This window comes from Ischnura elegans, chromosome 10 (assembly GCF_921293095.1).
Source record: "Ischnura elegans chromosome 10, ioIscEleg1.1, whole genome shotgun sequence".
Taxonomy (NCBI): Eukaryota; Metazoa; Arthropoda; class Insecta; order Odonata; family Coenagrionidae; genus Ischnura; species Ischnura elegans.
Window position 1 is genome coordinate 54,631,952 of NC_060255.1, and position 21,113 is coordinate 54,653,064.

The 21,113-nt window shown below is 37.8% G+C and overlaps 1 protein-coding gene across 1 annotated transcript; it reads right to left on the reverse strand.

Moving 5' to 3' along the window:
* Positions 1–557: 557 nt before the first annotated feature.
* On the reverse strand, positions 558–20,610 carry LOC124166623 (mitochondrial-processing peptidase subunit beta). The gene is made up of 8 exons (XM_046544234.1): positions 20,504–20,610; positions 19,740–19,958; positions 19,095–19,337; positions 17,625–17,710; positions 14,914–15,098; positions 13,184–13,491; positions 9,325–9,528; positions 558–865 (listed from the first exon to the last, which is right to left on the reverse strand). The coding sequence occupies exons 1-8, from the start codon at positions 20,570–20,572 to the stop codon at positions 725–727; spliced, it is 1,455 nt and encodes a 484-aa protein (XP_046400190.1). The 5' UTR covers positions 20,573–20,610; the 3' UTR covers positions 558–724.
* Between the last annotated feature and the right edge of the window lie 503 nt (positions 20,611–21,113).

Consider the following 21,113-nt stretch of genomic DNA (forward strand, 5'->3'; position numbering starts at 1 on the left):
TTTCCTAAGAATGACTAAAACAATAGGCGCTGATCCCACTACTAATACTACTTAGGAATTGCTGCAGATACCATGGTCATATGCACCATCAGACGGAAGACAGTGACAGGGTCACGTATATAATAAGGACGAATTATTTAAAACCAAAGGTAAACAAATATTTTTTACCACATGGGACAAATTTCATCACAAATCATAACATACTTACAATTATAAAACTTACATATTCACATTTTTCCTTAAAACATAAGGGCCTAGATTTAAAAATGCTAAATTTTGAAGAAGCAGTCAATTCTCACCAAGAAAAAGTTATTAACTGACTAATCTGTTATACGTTTATGAAAATTTTTAACTTATTAGAGCTTTGTACACCAAAATAATACCTTCAAATCCTTAATGGGTAAATTTGCAAAAAAATGTAAACGTAAAATTCCAGGGTCCCACCAATAAGATACACGCTATCTCAAGAGCAGGTTTAAGATAATCTTTTTCAAGTTAGGCTCTTCTCCTTTTGAAAGAAATATATGAAGAAGAAGCTGCATAAAAAATTACACATCTTAAAGTACATAAAATTTTATTTGTACGGAAACAGATGGCCAGTTTCCACAAGCCATATTATTTAACCAATAAATTTACACTAATTTAAATAATTATTTACAAAGGAGAGTGGTGAAGGTTTAGATACCCCTACTCTTTGGCGCAGAGATAAATGCAGAGTGAGGAACTACAACCTCAGCCAGTACATGGATGACCTTATTCTGTTGTAATCTGGGAGATTTTCAACTGGTCCAACAGCTGCAACAGCAGGACAGCGGTCATAAATGTACTTCATCGCAACATCTCGAACCAACTGGGCATTCACAGACTGAAAAAAGAGATTTTTTACAATTAATATACACAAGAGACCAATTAGGTACTTAAGTAAGGTAATTTAGATCTGAAGCTCAGCTATAATTGTCAACACAGAACATTCAGGCGCAAATTACCAGTAAACATCATGGCTTCAATGAAAGAGGAAAAAGAACCAGACACGAAAAAGACAACGTCAAACAGAAAGATGACAGACATACTTGAAGAAACAATCAGCCTAATTTGCTCCCTTAACTTCAACTTAATATATTCACCACAACATAAATGATGTAATTGAAATTCCACAGAAGTAATTCAATAGCAGTCTAAAATTCCAGATATTCCAATATCTAAAAAGGCCAGAGATAATTTCATCAAATACAACTGCTTCAATAGCTTACAATTTGATATTAATGTACCCACCCTACAACTACAGTGGAACTTGGTTAGTACGTTCCTCCTTAGTACGTTTTCCTCCTTAGTACGACGATTTCTCTCGGTCCCAGTACCATCGGAACAAAATACAGGTAAAAGTATTTGGTTAGTACGTTTGAAAAAATTGCGCTTTCCTGGTTAGTACGCTCAATTGCTAGCCGTGACGCAACCCGCAATTCGTTCTCCAGTATCTTCCTAAGGGTCGTAAAGCTCCGAATTCATGATTTAATTTATTATTACTAGCCATTAAAATTCGTGCATTCATTCCACATATCTTTCTTCGACCGTGATTTATCCAAATGCATTTCTCAATTCTTATGACACGATGAATAATAAAATATGGCCATTTATCAGGAATGCCTGACTATGCAAAACTGCAGCCAATGAGAAGCCCCAATTTTCCCCACCCCGAGCTCCTCACCTTCTGCTGCCTCTGGAGTGCCCACTGCGCACAAATTTCACGAGTGGGCAATTGTTGCTATTGCACGAGTTATCATGATGAAGAAATGAGTCTTATCCAATTCCCACTTTATCTAAAGCAGTACCGCACGACGTCAATGCTACGTAGTACGTGCGTATTTGACTACTGCTGCGGGAGCAGATGATGCTCAGGATCTCCACGCGAAGCTTAGTTTAAAAATACTTGATCTCGGCACGAAAGCAGACGACATTAAACAAATTTTAAAAGTAAAATTCAACTGTATAATATAAAATCTTCTTGTAATTACCTCGTAATCTAATAACCTTGCGTGTTATTATTCGATATATCGATCGCTATAACAATCGATATGGCTTTATTCCAGAAGCGCGAATGTGTACGGCTGTTGCCGTAATTTAAGGTCAATATAATTTTGTCCAATTTTTATGATGTTTAAAAACAACCTGTTGACATACTCAGGGTTGTTTTTATATTCCCCGAGTATGCCTTGACAAAAAAGAAATGACTTAGCTATACTTGTCCTCTTTCTATAAATACATTTAGGATAAATCACGGGAGAAAGACGCCGTTTTCATGTACAGTAAAACTTTGATTTTACGCAGTTGGAGGGACCGAAATATGGGCACTGTGTAAAATCAAAGTGTGTAAAATCAAGAGTTGGTGTTGAGGAGGAGTATAGTTTTCAGGATAACACTAGCTCATTATTGCTCGGAAAATGAAGCCTAATAATCTTATTTACTCAAAAGCAACACCACAGATGACGTGTTACCTTAAGAGAAGCAACTTTGCATTCCTGAACAGTGTTTCCCATGGTTGAAATGCCAGCATTTCTGGCACTAAGATTACTTCTGTTACCCAGGAGAAATTTCGGAATGGTGATACTAAATGGTCGCAGAGAAGCTAATTGTCGAAAATATTCTCATTAAAAGCAGTTTTCAGGATATCCGTTTAACCACCAGCAGACAAACAAAGATTGGAGATTGAAGAAATGAGATACCTGAGGATAGTCATCCAAATTAACCCCATTAACAGGGAGCAAAATTTTGCTAATATGTACATCACAAAGGCTTTACACCCTGAGGGCCTGGGTTCAAGTCCTGGCAGTAGCAGAGACTTATCAGAGATGGCCCTATCCCTATTTGAGGGTAATGTGGAGGGCACTTCCAGTGCACCACTCTGTCCATCAGATGGGAAGTTAAGTCCTGGTCCCTTTTGAGCTTATCATTACAACCTGGCTAATGCCAACATAGGGTTCCTATCCCCCCAGCCCTTACTTCATGGCGCTAATGACCCCAGTTGTTGGTTACCTCCAAATAGCATACCATAGATAATACGGAGCACACAGGACCCGGGATATTCGGAAATTCAGATTTTTCCGGTGCTTAGATCACTTTTTTTAAGTGAGCTATTTAAATGACCGCGCAACTGCCGTCATGCCGCCCGTGATGAATAAAAAATGACTAATAGTCCTGAAAAATTTTCCTTCTTTGTAATTTATACGCATTAAAAAAGCATTTCCCCATGAAATTTTAGCATTAGTAGATTGACTCTTCCGCGAATAGCTTCTCTGTCGGCATTCTTCCGCGAATTAAGCGCCGGGACCTTCGACTCACAAGCCGTGTGACTCAGCTTCACGTAATATTTCTGCTTTCCCATATCTGATAACAACACCGGACACTTTTTGTATTTCGATTTAATGGTACTAAGCCATTCCTGAGTTTAAAGGGACTGCCTTATCACTCACGTCTTGAATTTGACTTCAATGATTACATGACGATTGACGACGCGAGTTATTCTCCGAGGGCATTAACTCCCGTTCCGTTAAAACGCTTGCCACCTAGCGGAGTTGAGCTAATAGCTATTCAAGTTCCAACCATGTTTAACTTAAACCGTCTGACAATGAGGTACAAGTTGAGTCGGTTCTGATAAGCGCGCAGCGCAAGCAATTTTTCCTCGCCTCCATTTGTCCCGCAGATGTGGGGTTAGCCTGGGAATGAGACAATGCATGCTGCTTTTACCATCGTGTTGAATCACCATCGACTTACGTCCATACTAGAAGTACGACTATCTTTTTTGGATCACCTTGGAAGCCAAAATTTTGACACGGGAGTATTTTTAACGACTCATTTCGCCGTTATATTTCGCTGGGGCGACGGAAAACAGAGCGTTGGCAAAATTATAGAAAGCCGTGCATTGGGGATAGATATTCCGTGGCTCATAATTCTGGATATAAACAGCATCGATCAATAAGTCGAATAATAAACGAAAGGTGATAATGTTAATATCTCCAGTGATCATGTCTTATTCAAAAGTAGTTACGCATACACGGCGATTGCCGTGTGTTTTAGGTTTCGATATCCTTCTACGGCGAATTTGAACTAAGAGCGACATTCGCGTTCATAATGGAGCCTGAAATATTACTGAGAGGGCTCACGGGGAAGCAATAATTAGATTCGCGATGTATTTAGTTTCACGCTCAACAGCGCGATGTCATTTCAACCGTTCCTGTATTCATTTTTGCAACTCATTGAGACGAAATAATAACCTAACTGCATATTGCTCTAGTCGGATTTTCAAAACAAGCCGAAAGACAACTGCGTAAAATCAAGATTAGCGACCTCTTAGGGGCTGGGGTTATGCTGCGCAAAATCGAATAACTGCGCAAAATCAAGAAAAGATGTAAAATCGAAGTTTCGCCATTGCAATTCCCTATGCTTTCCGGCCGGACTTGAGTGCCGCTGCGTAAAAACGAGACTTGATGTAAAATCGAAGTGCGTAAAATCGAAGTTTTACTGTAATTGTCTTCGGGAAATCTATGAAACATTGTGATTTTTTATTCACATGGTATTTTTTTTCAATGTAGCGCCCATTTTCTTTAATTTAAAGGCGAAAAGAGTTCAGGAAGGCGATCCTACGAGAACTACCGATAGTAATTGTAATTATGACGACTTTTCCACAGATTGCAATTACCCCGACTGCTATTTTTTACTTTCCTCGTTAGCACGTTTTCCTGGTTAGTACGTTCATTTTTTGTGGTCCCTTCAGAAACGTACTAAACAGGTTCCACTGTATTAGCATTCAGCTAGTCATATCCAGCAATAACATCTTTGCATTTAACCAGTTCATTGATTGATATTTTTCAATCCTGACTCGTTCCATTATTTTCCAACATTAATTCATTTTTACTTAACATGTTGCGTACCGCTGTATTTAAATTCCTAGGAACGCCGAGATTGGAAATATGTGCCTATAAGGGTGTAATGCCTTTGGTTTAAACATGGTTAGAAAGCTAATGTTTAGAATATAACTTTAACCAATCAAACTTTATGATGCATCAATTCATTATGAATAACGAACAACAACTGAAAACGTACCAACGAATACGTATTGTACGCTTTAAAATTGTTTATGTTGACGCGCCTACATGACGAGAAACTTCGTCATCCGTCCGGAACGTTCGGGAAAAAAATGATGAGAATTCTCGCCATCCGTACGCAACGTGTTTAACATTTTTGTACTCCAGGATTTTCCTACATATCATATCATTAATTTACACAAGTTTTCCTGTCAAGTTCTATTGCTTTCACCAAAACTTTGCCACACACATGCGCCAATAATTAGACAGCAATTCATCAACTTAAAGAGTCTCGAGTGAAGTTCAAGATTACAGTTGATTCTAATTAAAACATTTGAAATAATGCCCTAGATAGTTACAGTAACCACCTTGCACATGTATGATAGACATGCACCACAAGCCAATTTTTGTTGCTAATTATCCCTGGAAAAAGCACATTCATTGAGTATTTTAAAGTACACTATAGTGTTCCATATACAGTAGATTCCGGTTAATTGGGACACATCGGGACAGGCACACTTTGCCCCAATTAAGCGGCTGCCCCAATTAAGCGAACTATCCAATACATGTACATAAAAAAAACTTTGAAATGATAGAAAGAAGACTAAGGAATGGCTAACATGCAAACAACGTTTATTAAACAATTAATTTGTATAATAAATCAGCGAGATTAGTTTATTTATTAACATTTTAAAGAATGATATTAATCTTAGTTGAAAATATTTTTCACAGTCTCAGGCAATGCTGGATGAATGTCATTTACTTACTCCTATTGAAGAAAAGTTCACGGTTAATTAGTTAATAATATGTGATTCCTTAAATTCCTAAACATGCAAGTACTTTAATTTCAAATCGTATCTCCTCGTCCAAGGAATTTGTCTTATGTTCTCTGCAGCATTCTCGTCATCCTCGTCGTACGATCCAAGTCGGCATGGAAATCCAATGACGACCGTGGGCTATCTTCATTGCCTTTTACATGAAGAAGAGTCGTAAACCCTCAATGAACCTCCTTGCATCCAGAGTTATCACTTAGCGACGTTCAGGTGCGATTTCATCTCCATCACCATCCTCACCTTCAGCTTCACTGTTGCCTGTGTAATATGGTTTCAGCAATATCAAGTTCACTGTTTTCATTGGTCCAAATTGCAGTGAATATTATCAAGCTCTTCATGGCTTGCGATGTGGCACAGTTTGGAGTTGAATACATTTACAGATTCTGCTGTAATGTTGAACACTGCACTGAAACTTTAGAAATCGCAATGAAAAAACAATTTTGAATTATTTGACATCGGGCAAGCTTTAAGCCAGAAACAATAATGCTTGTTGAATGTTCACCCTTGAGCTTAGCGCGTTGGCGGTGGATGATGATATCCGAAGGTTATCTTCTATAGATTCTAGTTTATTATCTACTTATTTCCCATGGCAAAGTGTTCCCAAATTTTTAATGATCCCCATATCCATTGGTTGCTCCAAGGACGTTATGTTTCCAAGCAGAAATTCCAACTGATAATTTTTTAACACACATTTTGGCAATTAGCATGTGCCGTACAGTTGTCAAGTACAAGAAGAACCTTTCTTGATTTCCATGCTAATTCTATATCCCCACTGGTCAATCATTGCGTAAAGAGACTCACTGTCATCGCTATCTTGCTATCGGCTTGGTACTCGGATGGTAAACTGCTTATTCTTAACCCTTTACAGCATTGAGGCTTAGCACTTTCCAGAATTGCCAGAAGAGTTTTTTTATCAGTTCCCGAAACATTTAAACAATACGAAACAGTGATGCGATCCTTCGATTTTTTGAACCCCGTTGGTCCTACATGACTGTAATAAGAAGAGCCATTAGGTGTTGCTCGGTATTACAGTCCCGTTTCATTGGCATTGTAAATGCCATCGGCGCAAACATTCAGGAGTAACTTGGGCAGTTTGTTCAATTTCCACTCCTCTGCACTCACAACATCAGCACTTTTTTCTCCGTTAGCTCTCTTGAATTTTATTTCGTTTCTGGTCTTCCATCGAGATGCCAACCATCTGTTGCCTTAAAATGGTCATGACCAAGTTTCAAAGCTAGTTCCTCTGACTTCTTATTTAAAATTGGACCGCTTACACAAATCCCTCGATCGCTTACAATGGATTACCATTGATTTAAAGCGTCCTCAACATCTGGATCCTTACGTTGACGCTTGCGTTTCATAGACGATGCTTGCTTTCCTTTGTGACTCCATTCCTCTCTTAGTTTATCCTGTTGCTTCAATAACTGAACTATCGTCAATTTTGGCACCCCAGTAATATCAGCCAAACGGATATGACTGGATTGAGGATAATCTTTATTTTTGTCGAGTATAGCAAATTTCAGTGAATAAAAGGTCTTAACATGGCATATAATTCAAGAAATGGAGCGTCACTAAACTCTCAGAACTAAAACAATACCACTTATCCTAGGTTCACTTAGATCGTAGAGCACGAGATAAATCCCACCAAATATGCGCACCATTGAAACTGGTTTTAGACTGTTAGTTCACAGATGACTAGGTACAAGTGAAGAGAAAAATGACTTTTGCGCATGCATAGACTACTGGGAGAGTAATGGGAAAAATAGAAAGGAACGAAGAATCATAATTTTCCAATAGTGACTACTCAGTTGTATAGAGGAAAAGGAATTAAAAGGATAGATTTCATGAGTAAGTTGAATTTTGTTCAAGATGCTGCAAACAAAAAGCTCTTTGTAAGCGAAATTGTTCGCCTCGAACTGTCTCCTCTGCTCAAAATCAGCCTGTAATTCCTAGAAATTGGCCCGTACTCGCTCTTACACCCTCACCACGGGTGTCATCAGTTCTTTCTAACTATCCCGGACTCATTCTATCACCTATAGCCTGCCACAGTAGTCCTCTCCTCTTGAACACATCACTACATTGAATGAGGTCTCATGGTCGGCAAACGGAATCCTATTCCTCACACGGATGGTATAAGAACAAGAGTTTTAAGATTAAGGCAAGAATAGGTACACTTGAGAAAAATAAGAATAAATTAACGAAGGAAGATATAAAAAACGGTATTCTGATATGAAAAAATTTTAATTTCGTCGCGAGCATAGAGTCAATATCGCCGACTCATGGCCCAATAAAGCGGCATGCTGTCCCAATTAAGCGGAGAAAACTCTGGGATATTCTTCAATTGGATTCTGTTCTTCAAGATTTGCCCCAATTAAGCGGCTGCCCCAAGTAACCGGTGGACCCATTAACCGGAATCTACTGTATTTGAGTTCCAAGAGAATTGCAGCTTCAGGAATTAGAAAATAATTCAGTGTGATATGATAATAGGAGAAAAAAGAAAATTATCAGCATTTATTACACATGAGAATTGTTCCTTTTTAAAATTCAATTAATTATTCTGAAAACACCAATGACATGCACAAAATTATTCAAATGACCATTGCTTTTAGTCATTATAATTGAAATATAGGATAAGAATATGAATGAATCCTGATAGCCTTAAATTACTCATAATCCTGCTCTTAAAAAAAAAAATCATCCCCAATTATGAAGACATACAAAAGCATGCATCAGAATGAGCAAATAAGAATGTCTTTGCCCACACATGGATGAAATTATACAACGTTGAAGTGCTGTCTGTAACAAGAGTTGTAAAAAAAACTTTAAATCAGTGAATAGTAGGAGGATAATCTTATAACTTAACTTGCAATTCATTTCATTAGCATTAATTTTTGTTCCAATACTTCATGTAAATAAATTCTAGCAATAACGTTTTCACCAATAATTCTTGCCATTCGTGATGCAGAATATTTCAAGTGAGTGGCCAAAGACCATTTCTCTAAGAATGCAACCCCAATTAAAAGCATAAAAATTATCTGAAACAATGGTTATCTTCTGAAATAGTATTGATGAATGAATTTTACTGAATTAACCCATTACTCTCCAGTCAATTACTGTACAAAAAAACAATCAGTCCTAATTCCAAATGTATCCACTTTTAAGTTCATTACTCTCTAATATTTTCAAATAAACAACAAATGAAAATTGACTTGGCACGTTTCACGTTGATACTATTTCTAACGATGGTTTCGGTGATAGTGACATTAATAGGTTGATAAAGACATACTATTTCTAAAATCATGATCGTAAATTAAGAATCAGCATGGAACATACTGAGCGAATTTTTCATCACCAATGTAGGTTTAACAATTGTTTCCCTGAAAAATATTAGATCAGATTATCAATGTACTTACGTCTATTCTTCGCTCCATCTCGTGCAAAGGTATTCTCCTTCCATAGCACAGCATCTGCCTGCCAATATCCTCACAAACTGGGGTAGTGCCGTCAAGCTGGAGGAGGAGATTGGTTTTCAGAAGGTTCTTTGCCCTATCAATCTCACTCTCCGTAACTGTAGTGCAGAGCCTCATCCATTCACTTTGGACATTGAACAGCATATCCTGTAAAAAATAGTAAGTGATTGCATTGCATAAAACAAAGCAGTTTCTGTTCAGCTAAGGAAGGTGATTTAAAACTAAGCTGATACCATTCAGAATGATTACTCTCATTAAGAATGTTGTGAGCATAAAACACATTGTTGTGACCTGTTGAATAAAGTTATGCAGGCAGTACAATATCTTTGTTTATTATTACGTTTTTCTTAACTTACTTTCGTGTCTGTCTGTCTGTTTGCTAAGGTGGAATTTGCTCGCTGAAAAGATGGTTTACCGACCCCATCTCCGAAAGAACCCTTACCTCCCAGGCTTGCCCTATCTGTATTACAACGGTTCTTTTCCAAAAATGTCCATTGTTGTCTGTTAAATCCGTCTGCATGCATTTTTCCAGCCATCACTTCGTCACTTTTGAACAGCAATTTTGGAAAATAGGAGGTGTATTTGCAATGATAGAAACGTTTTTGCGTATTAGATTAATATCCTTTTCAATATATACTTACAATAATGTATTGAATGGTTTTTTCCCAGAGAAAAATGGCAGCGGAGATTTCTCGGATCTCACACGTGGGTAAGGTCCACCATGTCTCCTTCCGACGTTCTGATGTGCAACTAGCACATCGTCCACAGGGATTCAGGAATGCAATTTGGATCACTGAATCTCTGAGGACGAAGGGCAAGTTGCACATCGAAACATCGGAAGGAGATATGGAGGACATTACCCAGAGTGAAACCCAAGAAATTGTCACTGCTATTTATTGCCAAATTTATTTTGTACATTATTTTGGATGGTACTAATCAAAATAGCATTTAAAAAAAACAGATAATAGCACCATGAACATCGTGCAAAGCAAGCTTCTCCACAGTTGCATTTTGATTTTAAAATATCTTCACGAAAAACAATTTGTTTTACATTTAAAAAACCTGGCGTTCACTGAACAGTCCAGATGCATACCATGCATACAGAAGCATGGGGCGAAATGCTGGTGCCAACAATTGTTCATGAATAAGTGCATGTATTTTAATCATGTCACTACGTCTGGTCAAATCTCTTTTCTCTTTCAGGAGAGTGGTAGCATTCTGAATTCGAGGAATAAATATTTTCACATGCCTATAAAAGTACACATCACATGGTTGGCAAATAGGGGTACATTTTAGCGGGATCACTTTCACTGTACACGTGGGCTCATTTTTACAATCCACAAACCGTTTATCGTATAGTGACTGATTAGTCTGTCCCGACCATGAATCAATAAAAAGTAGAAATTTGTCTTCCTTAACGTACAGCTTCAAAACATTGTCCAAGTAAAGTTCGAATGAACTTGTATAAAGTTTCTCTGACTTTGTACATGTCACAAAAACATTTTCATATTGTTCCATTGCTTCTTCCACCTCGAGTTTCACTCTCGGGCCAAACTTCCCTGATACCTCCTGTAGGCAGATGAAAACTTTGAGAAGCAGTTTGCCAGAGAGCATCAAACTATACTGTGCGGTGTATGAGTGCGACATTTTATTTAATTGGCTCACACAAACTTCAGTTGCTTTTTCTCCCTGATGCGATTAGGTCCGTCTAATTTGTAAGCGGTACTCACACTCTGATCTGTATTGATGACAAGGGAAGGGTTTAATAGCGGCATTGCTTTTTGGCATTGCTCCTGGAAGAGAAGAGCTGCCTTTATGATATCCTCTGTGGAGGCCTTTTCTCTCCTACTCACATACCTTGTGACCTTCCTCTGACGAATCTAATGCTTCCTTTTAAAATGGTTGGTCCAATGACGCGCCGAATTTAAAATCTCCATCAAAAAATTGAAATGCTGCCACCACAGCCCACTGCTGCAGCATTCTCGTGGTGACATGATCGCCATTTGCCCTGCACTCGCGGAACCTGTCGTAGGTCCATCTGTCTATCATATCAGCTTTGTCCCTTCTGGTTCCACCGGAACTAATGTCTCTTTCCCAAATGCGCAAATGTTCTCGGCACTTCAAACGATGGGTCACGTGGGAGCGAAGTGATTTAATGGACCAAGATGGATTGACTTTAGCCGCTGACACTGCCTTCACTTCCGTTTCTAAGGGGACCCTGATTCTTTTCTTTGGGGAAGGTTCAATGTTCACATCACTCGAGGATGACCTTCCCTAAACACTTTCATCGTCATCGGTAGTAGAAGAGACCTCCAAATACACATCTCTACAACAAGGATCATTTTCCTCCACCAAATCATCAGCCAGCTCGAATTCCATCTCGTCCATCATCTCCATAATTCGAAAAAACATCTCTTGGCCTACTGCAACGGCACATGAGGTGGGCTCTTCATCTGCTGGCACCGTAGTGAATGCACCTTCATGCAAAAGAGCCGCACAATGATAAAAGGCTGCCGTGAATCACCTTGCCTTTTCCGCGGCATCTTCAATTGGAGGAGTGTTACCCCTATCCGAAGATATCCCCGGAAAGAACTAACTCTCCTTCCCTTCCATCCCCCGCACTCCAAGTGCGAAAAGGGTCATAAAATTTTTTCGAAAAGAACCGTTTTTATCCAAAGAGGGCGAGCCGGGGAGGTAAGGGTTCCTTCGGAGATGGGGTCGGTAAACCATCTTTTCAGCGAGCGGTCACTCAACTGCAAACAAGCCATCTGTGACAAGGGGCTCCTGAAAATTATACCGTTGGTTAATTTTGCTTTTACTATCACAGCAAGAGAATTATCGATTCTTATGGGTAAAACATACGCCTAGCTTCCCGGCTAAATTATTACTTTCCTACACCCGCTCTGCTGAAATTTCAGCTATTAAAAGCAATCGGATTCTTGAAATAAACTTGAAAATTTTTAAATATGAGTCCTTAATATGATATTGCAACATAAAAGGAAAACCAAGTAAATGTGTATTGTAAAAAAAAATGCTTTGTGTTGCGACACGGAAATAACATAATTTTATGCATAATGCATTTGGATAAAAAAATTCCTCCCATAAAAATAAAATTTACAGGAAAAGTCAATAAAATAATGTTGAATAGCAGGCTTTCGTAAAAGAAAATTTAAAAATAATGGCTGAAAAAATGTTACCTGTGACAGAGATTCAAACCCGGATCCTATGGCATGGTAATCCTGTACCGTAACCACTAGACCATGCCAGACTATGGTGGGAGTGCGTTCTCAAAGGAATACATTTTACCTGCGTTTGTTTAACTGCGTTTTTTGTTTAAAATATTGGTAAATATAACCCTATACGGGGGGGTGATTCGTGGACAGCTCACGATGGACTACAACACTACAAAGTTTGAATGAAAACGACCCACTTTTGAGACACTCCCCTTGTAAATGTAACCTTACATGCGCCCAACATTTTTCATTTTGGTCGTAATGATTGTCATAAAGTATGCCACCATTTGAGTAACAATTCATATCGAGACTCAGATATGGACAGAGAAATTATTTTCTTCTTTTTAGTTGGTAAGAAAAACATTGTTTTTAAATTTTTGATATTATTCGTTATGCTTTTCCACAGTACTACTCCCAAAAAGTTGACTTGACTCCCATTAGGTCCAAATTTATGAATTAAATAGTAATTTTAGCAAAGAACATGCATATATATTAAGTTTTTCTTTAAGATTACGCCAAAAAATACCTGATAATTCAAAAAATTTACAATCATAGATAAAAACACATACCTCACATTTCAATGGGTCACAGACGAAGTATATTCCCCATAAACCAGTGTCCTTGTAGCACGTGTTGAACGACTGGAAGGAATGTGCAAGGTGATCTTGGGCTGCAGCTGAGGCCAGACGTGAGGCATGGGAATGGGACCCAGTGTCACCGGTTCCAGTGCCGCCTCCTTGCGACCTATCCCATGCACCAACTACGGCATTGGCTACCATGAGAGGGACGTTGTCAGCATCTGCCCAGCCACACCCTTCCACGGCAATGGCAATGTGAGCCAAGGGCATGGCGTCATCCCTCACTCTGATCTCAGACCCTGAAGAAAAGAAGACATTAAAATATTGTCATTCCGTATAGAAAATTGTTTCAGACATAACATGATGAAATTCAATTATGCTATTACATTAAATGTCACAGGTAATATTCCACAAATATCTTTATTCCACTACTATTCATTAGTTCAACTTAAATCTAATATCTCCTCAATAAATACAAAATGTATTGAAATCAGCCGTGAGGTGACATTAAAGTACATGTTGAAAATTTGCAGTCACTTTTAATGTACCAATTATTATTCAAACTTCTGACAGACACATTCTCCCTTTAAATGACAAAAAAACTAAAAAAATTTAGTGGCCAGAGGTAGAAAACAGGAGAAAATTTTTCCACAAGTGTATCGAATTGGGGTAAGGAAGACAGACCAATGTTATGTCGAATTCCATCAAATCCATGGATTCTAATGCCACTCATAGCTGTTTGAATTAACTAGCTGCAGATACTATGATTTAACAATATACTAAGTAAAAAAATAGCAGGATCAAAATTCAAATCTCAATGCCATGAGGCCACACATATTATGAAATCCAATTAATACAAAAGCCTAAAAAATTTGCACACAAAATGGGGGCACTTCTGGTGACAACATAGATTTGAATAGCATTCCAACAACAAGTTTCCCTCCATGAATCATTTGTAACAAAAAATCATTTGATGCAATAAAATTCTCATGATAGGCCTTACTTGCTACGACACACCTCCACTAGAAAAGACATTTCTAATGAAAAAAAACCTTCCCAAGGGCTGAAGTTAGCTAGAGCCACAGATAATTGACGATGTTAGTAGCAATTCCACATTTGAAAGGTTTAATGACAGTATTGGATTCCCAGGAAAATCTTACATCCTGTTTGTTTCACGCATATCATCATTAACTACCACCACTTAAACCTGGACTCGAAGTAAAAATTGCATTTCCATTAGCAAGGAAGCTCAGCATAAGGTTTTCAACATCGCATTCAGGCGCAAATTACCATTAGACATCATTGCTTCAAAGCTAACACAATAGAAATGCAAAATTATGGAGCTCTGCTGAATTCCACTGGCTTTAAGTTCCCATCGAAAAAATTAATGGACATTTTGCTAAGTAGTATATAAATTCAGATGATAAAAAACGTTGAGACACAATCGTGAGAAACAAGTCACTATTTCGCAAGTCATCAAAATGGCTTTCTACTCCATTCCACAAGAACTTTAAACTGTAAATATTAAATATCTCGACAAGTATCAGACTGAAGCTTGAATTGATATAAGAAACTGATTACCAGTTAAGTATAAGCCTTGTTTACTTTAATACATAATTACATAATTTGAGTTGAAAATGATTCTTTAGGATGGATTAACATTGCAAATAAGAGGCCTGTAGTAGTAAAGCAAAAAATACGAAAAAAGAAGAGACACCAACCTGTGAAGCGACATGGTGTGAGCAAAGGAATTTCTCCCTGGTAAGAGGTTGAAAGTCCAGAGAAAAGGCTTTCTGCATGCTTCACCAACTCACTATGTTTCACACCACCAGCTCCAGCAAGGACTATGCGAGGTGGCTTGTAGTGGTTATTAATGTAAGCCAGAAGATCATCTCGTGTGATTGACCTATCAAAGTATGGAAACCTCATTAGCCGACTAGGATTTGGCCATTACAGTAAACGGCAATACACTGAGGAAGTTCTTCAAAATACATGTCCATATATTCAAAGCATTTCATTTCTATAAAACTTCTACAAGCAAGAAGCTCAGCATTATGTTTTCAACATTGCTTTCAGGCGCAAATTACCATTGAACATCATGGCTTCAATGCTAACACAAGAAATTTAAGGTATGGGGTTACAGTTCCACAAACCATACATTTCAGTACAATTAGTTTCAGAAAAGGTTTAAGATAAGAAAGGTACAGAATTAACTGAAATATGAAGAAAAAAAGGTAATGAAATTAGGGGAGAAAGAAAATTGACCTGATATTTACCTTTCGCATTTTAATCTACGAGTGTAATCACTGGCATACGAGAAACTTTTTTTTGTAAACCTGAGTGCACGTGAGCCAGAGAACTCCACGGAAACTTGTTCTCCTGAGCAAACCCAAGAGTTTGTGTGTTTCCTTTCCTTGTGCCAATTTTCTTTTAAACTCATTTTTAATAAATGTTTGTTCATCATACTTCAAACACTACTTTGCTTTTCCTACCTGATCCTATTCCATAACTATTCCCTTTCCTCACTCACTAAGTAGAAAACGCTAAGGGAATTATTTTACTCAACTGCTACACAGCCTTAAAATATTTGATTGTTTGATAGAGGTAATCACCATAATTTTCCAACATTAAGGTTAAATAAATTTTCAGGCATCAAATGTTTAAGATCTGATCAGAAATCCACTGGGGTTCCACCCCAATCACAAAAAGGCAAAGTTTGCCAGAGTTCAACTATTTATTCTCTATCATTCCCCCTTCTCAACTTAATGACCACTTACATACTCTCTTTCGTGATTGGGACAGTTAGCAACCCTCACTTCTTACTTAAACAAGTCCCTCCTGAGCTAGCTAAGAGTCACATTCCATTACACCCATGCCTTGCTTAGCGCAAGGGATGCGTTCCTTGGGGTCTTTGTGCTATATGAATTTGCATTATATGAGAGCGTTTTAACATTAGGAGGATACGATGCGTTACCGGTAGCATAAGTGTTGGGTATTGAATTTCCTATAAACCATAAATAAATCGGGTTACAATATCTTTAAAGACTATGGGAATGCGTTAAAAGATTTTTTTCGCGTTAAAATAAATAAGAACGTGCTTTTGAAATTCCCAACTTCCGATCGGGTGGCCTAACACCCATGAAAAATGCACGCTATCTCAGGAGTTTGTGATGCATTGCCGACAGTCGATGAATTTTCAAACCAGTCTAAAAACAATTCTTGTATCACCCAGGCCCTTTTGTTGCTCATCCAAATAACAGACAAATGCTACTTTGAATACCGTTTCATTGCTTGAGGAATTACTGAATGATAAATCATAACTGGCTTTAATTTGAAGTCCCCTGAGGCATTAGCATCAAGCAGCAACGTGAAATGGTCTTTAAATGCCTCGAAACCACTTGGGTTTTTCTTCCCTGAAAATGAATTAACAACATTGCATTCACTTCTAAAACGATTACGTCTCGTTGACATAAAAAATTAGTTGAGGGGGAAAGGATCTACTCTCAATCACAGATTGGAGTTCATCAGAAAATGTTGCGGTGACTATGCAATCAGCACTTGCAGTCACCTGATATTTTCTTTAATTACTTCGGTGGGTCGGCTGTTTGGATGCATGAAGAGTTGATGAGGATGTTATTGCCCTTTGCACAGCGATAGATTTCGACAAATATATAAACAAAGTATGAAATATGAGGCAAGCAATACTATTAATAAGCGTAAAATGGGTATAATTTCGTGTGTATTTAGCGCAAGTTCACATTTTTTCAAGGGAGTATTAAGGGTTATTTGATTAGGCTAAGCAGCGTTGGAATGTTTCCCTGAGGAACGAATTCGCGCTTATCAAAATTGCACTAAGCGAGGCATGGGTATATTGGGGAATTAGACTCTACTTCGAAGCATAGAAATATTTTAACCAATGTGGCCAAATATCAAATGACTTCCTTGACATTTAGTGTCAAATCAAAGAGAATACTACAATCAAACTTCATATATTTGTTTTGTATATTTTGGTGACTGAAATAATTTCATTCAGTTTTCTGAAACTCCTTTAATTTGACCCTTATGAGAGGGGTCCTACCCAGGGAGCCTAAGGAAAAGGGTCAGAAGAGAGAGTGCACGGCTTGTGATCTAGCAACCACAGCTGAATAGATAATTAAATATTTGAGGCCTATATATATAATGTTTTCTATTTCCATCAACTCATATTATCTTCGAGCATTTCCCTGCATGAAACCATTATACTGACCTTTCAACAGCCCATTCACAGTAAGGGCAATTTGAAATTTTGAGTGATTAACCAGAAAGTAGATAACGGTAAAGGATAAAGTTAGCACAACAAAAGATATATTCATAGAAATTATAAGATCAACTGAAAAGAAATCAATTCCTTTTGATGAAAAGTCTTAAAATACAAAATATGCCATATACTTACTTGATATTTTGCGTGGGCCCAAGAATAGTTCGACCAAGGGGAGTTCCCTGGTATGCAGTGGCATGCAAATGGTCAAACACAACCTCCTGTGAAGGATAAATAACATTTGAGGATTAAATTCTAAGGAACAGTACCCATAACCACCCAGTCGTAATGACAGCACTTATAATTAATTAATTTGCATATCATGAAAAAATTGAGAAAGATAATAGAGAAAGGAGAGCTCAAGATTAGAAGAAAAATGAAAATTTATCAGTGGTTTAGCATGGTGAGCAAACTATGTAAGATGGGCAAAATGCTGGTGGTGATTAAGTGTGTTAGTTCCTAGGCTGAAGAAAGTAAAGGACTAGAAAGTATGCTCAAATACAAAATCCTAGTCTTGAATACTGGTCAGGAGAACTGTATGACGCCAAAGTGTAATATCTTTAAAGGGGACTTTTTCAAAGGTGAAACCTGATGGTACATAAATGTCAGACCAGGTTAATACAGAAAGTACTGGAGAAGAAACTAGATGTGCCAGAAATAATAATTCTGAATGATCAATGAAAAAAACAAGAGCTTCAGAAACCCAGTTAACATCATCCTTTAAGCATAGCCTTAACTATAATAAAGATTATACAAATCTACCCTATTTTGCTAGCTCAACTTCCGTTTCAACATTAAAATATGATGGAAATAATGTACAACAAAAAGAGAAATAAGTACAAAGAAACGGAAACAATCACGTTGCAACCTGTTGTGGAGCAAAGAACAATAACAGGGTTTTCTGCATGCTTCACCAATTCCCTATGCTTCTCACCACCAGCTCTAGCAAGGACTATGTGAGGTACCTTAAAGTGTTTATTAATGTGAGCCAGAAGATAGTCTCGTGTGATTGATCAATTAAAGTATAAAAACCTCATCAATTGACTAGGATTAGGCCATTACAATAAATGGTAACACTGAGAAAGATAATAAATCATGTCTCTAAATTTAAAGCATTCCATTTCTGTAAACAAGAAGCTCAGAAGTAGGTTTTCAACATTGCTTTCAGGCGCAAATTACCAATGAACATCATTGCTTCAATACTAACACCACAGAAATTCGAGATATACCACGAAGAATTGATGAGCAAAAATGGTCATCAGATTAATTAAAGTAATTAAAAAAAAAGTAAAGGCTTTCTCATGCTAAATCTCAAGTTAAGCATTTGATAAATAAGTAGGTCAGGAGGAAAGTGCATGTCAAGTGTGCAAAACACATCCCAAATATAACAAACCCACATGCTTTCACTGAAACTAGTACATATAGAAAAAAATAATACGAATTCATTAATGTTGCACAAGATACTTGGCATAAAGAAAAATGGCAATAAGGCATCAGAGACTAAGTACCTCACACCCCTACATTAAGCTGAACAAGGAATGACCCCTACTTAAAATACAGAAAAATATATGCAGACATTTTTTTAAGAGTATTTGATACACTGACCTGCAAATTAGTTTCAACCTCTTGCATCTCTCTTAAAATAACACCACGCTCTCGCTCGATTTCGGCTGCTCCGAGCTTAGAATTTTGAATAATATCCGCCAAAATTTCCAAAGCTTTCCCGACATCCGAAGATAGGCACTTAGCATAGAAGACTGTTTGCTCTCGTGAAGTGTATGCATTCAGATGAGCACCCATGTTCTCAACTTCAAGCTCCAAATCTGTTTGAGAACGCTTCGACGTACCCTGATTAAGAAAGAGATTAAGAGAACGGTTAGTTCTACAAAAAGTAGTACTCATTAATAATTCTATATCCGTGTAAAACATTCTCAGGCAAAATACTCGACACCATACTTCAGGCGCAAATTACATCATCACAGAAGGATGCGAAATGGACAATCAATACTTGAGGCTACATGATAAAATTACCAGTACAAGCTGCGTGAACGGTTTAAAAATAATGTAACATGTACCACAGCATGAACCAAACAAGGCTCTATTTTCTGCTTATGCATTAGATAAGGTTAGATCGGTACTGTATATTTCCGAAATCGTGGATTTACGATTTAAGCATTACATGTAAATCCACCCAAGGACTAGGCCTTACACCAGGATCAGGACCGACGAGAAATGGAACTATAAACATACCTTAAAGGCCATATGCTCCAAGAAGTGAGCAACCCCATTGTTCTTTTCGTTCTCATAACGAGACCCTGCATCGATCCACAACCCAACAGTGGCAGTTGGTGCACCACTATCTTCTGAGGCAACTTTCATTCCATGATTTAGGGTAGTCAATCTTGTTGGCGGCATATTTACCAGGGTTTCTTGGAGAGCTACAGCTGGGGCGCTCGACAGCCATCTTGACTGCAAAATGTTCAATACGAATTGTGACATTGCGCAGCATTTATAAAAGGCAAAAGTTACAAGAAATTTTGATTTCATGCTAAATTACGCCCAAATTCGAACCTACTTCAATCTTTTGTCGTGTTACAATGCTAGAATAAAACACCTGATCAACCATACCGGTGTTGACTAAATTTGAACACGGTAGTAACCAGTGAATTCTATAAATTGGCAAAGTCGCCTTTAAGGCCATCAATTCCCAAATAGTAATAGGTGCAATTCAAAGATTATTATTATTAGATTACTACGAAGAAACTCTATCACTCACAAATTAACTTTCTACTAGACCAAATGAAAGCACAGATAATTATTGATCAAATACAAATTGGAAACTGTTCTCACGGTAATTCCGTGGTAGAGTATCCACGTTTCTACTAATTTTTTCGTGGAGCTGTAACTACTAAATTTGGAAATAATAATTGTGAAACAGAAATTAGGGTATTGTAATATTTACAAATCTAGCATGTAAAGAGTAGGTGATTGGCTATGATCTACGACCTAAATACCTGGGCGGCAGGTGATAAACTGGAAAATTTTTGGAGACTTGAAGCCGCTCGAATCAGTCGCGTCGCCATCTTGAACAGAAGACTGATTTTGTTGGACACATCGATATCAACGACAGAATCGATATGAACGATTGCCCGATAGTCTAGATATATTATGAATTTATAATATTCAGTGTCAAATATAGTAATATTATGCAATTTTTCAGGCGTTTTCACCAATTTATTTGTCCATAACTAAAGTGAGAATCCCAAAAACTGCTCATAAAAGTGGAGAAATACTGTTCCATCTCATACATATCGTTCCAAGTGGTCATATCGTTCACTTGTGTTGAGGTTTGCAGTGGTACCAGTGGTACCTATGAATAAAAAGTTCCGTTATTAGGCGCCAAATTTAAAATATAAAAAGTGTCCGTCATCTACTAATGCCCTGCTAGTCAACTACTAGTTGCTTGACACAATCAGCATTATGCTGCACTGAGGTGATTCATAACTTTAAATAATCGAGAGCAACTCGCTATTCATTATAAAGTCTTCAACCTCATGGCTATCATCTTTGCTGCTTTGTCCTTGATCTAACACAAGGGCGTACCCAGGATCAAAACTAGGGGGG

Coding starts and splice junctions, on each gene's coding strand:
- LOC124166623 (XM_046544234.1), bottom strand. CDS start 20,572: ATGGCGACGCGACTGATTCGAGCGGCTTCAAGTCTCCAAAAATTTTCC. Junction 9,529..13,183: donor GTGACCCATTGAAATGTGAG/GTATGTGTTTTT, acceptor TATTTTTTACAG/GATATGCTGTTCAATGTCCA. Junction 866..9,324: donor AGATGGAGCGAAGAATAGAC/GTAAGTACATTG, acceptor CTCTTTTTTCAG/TCTGTGAATGCCCAGTTGGT.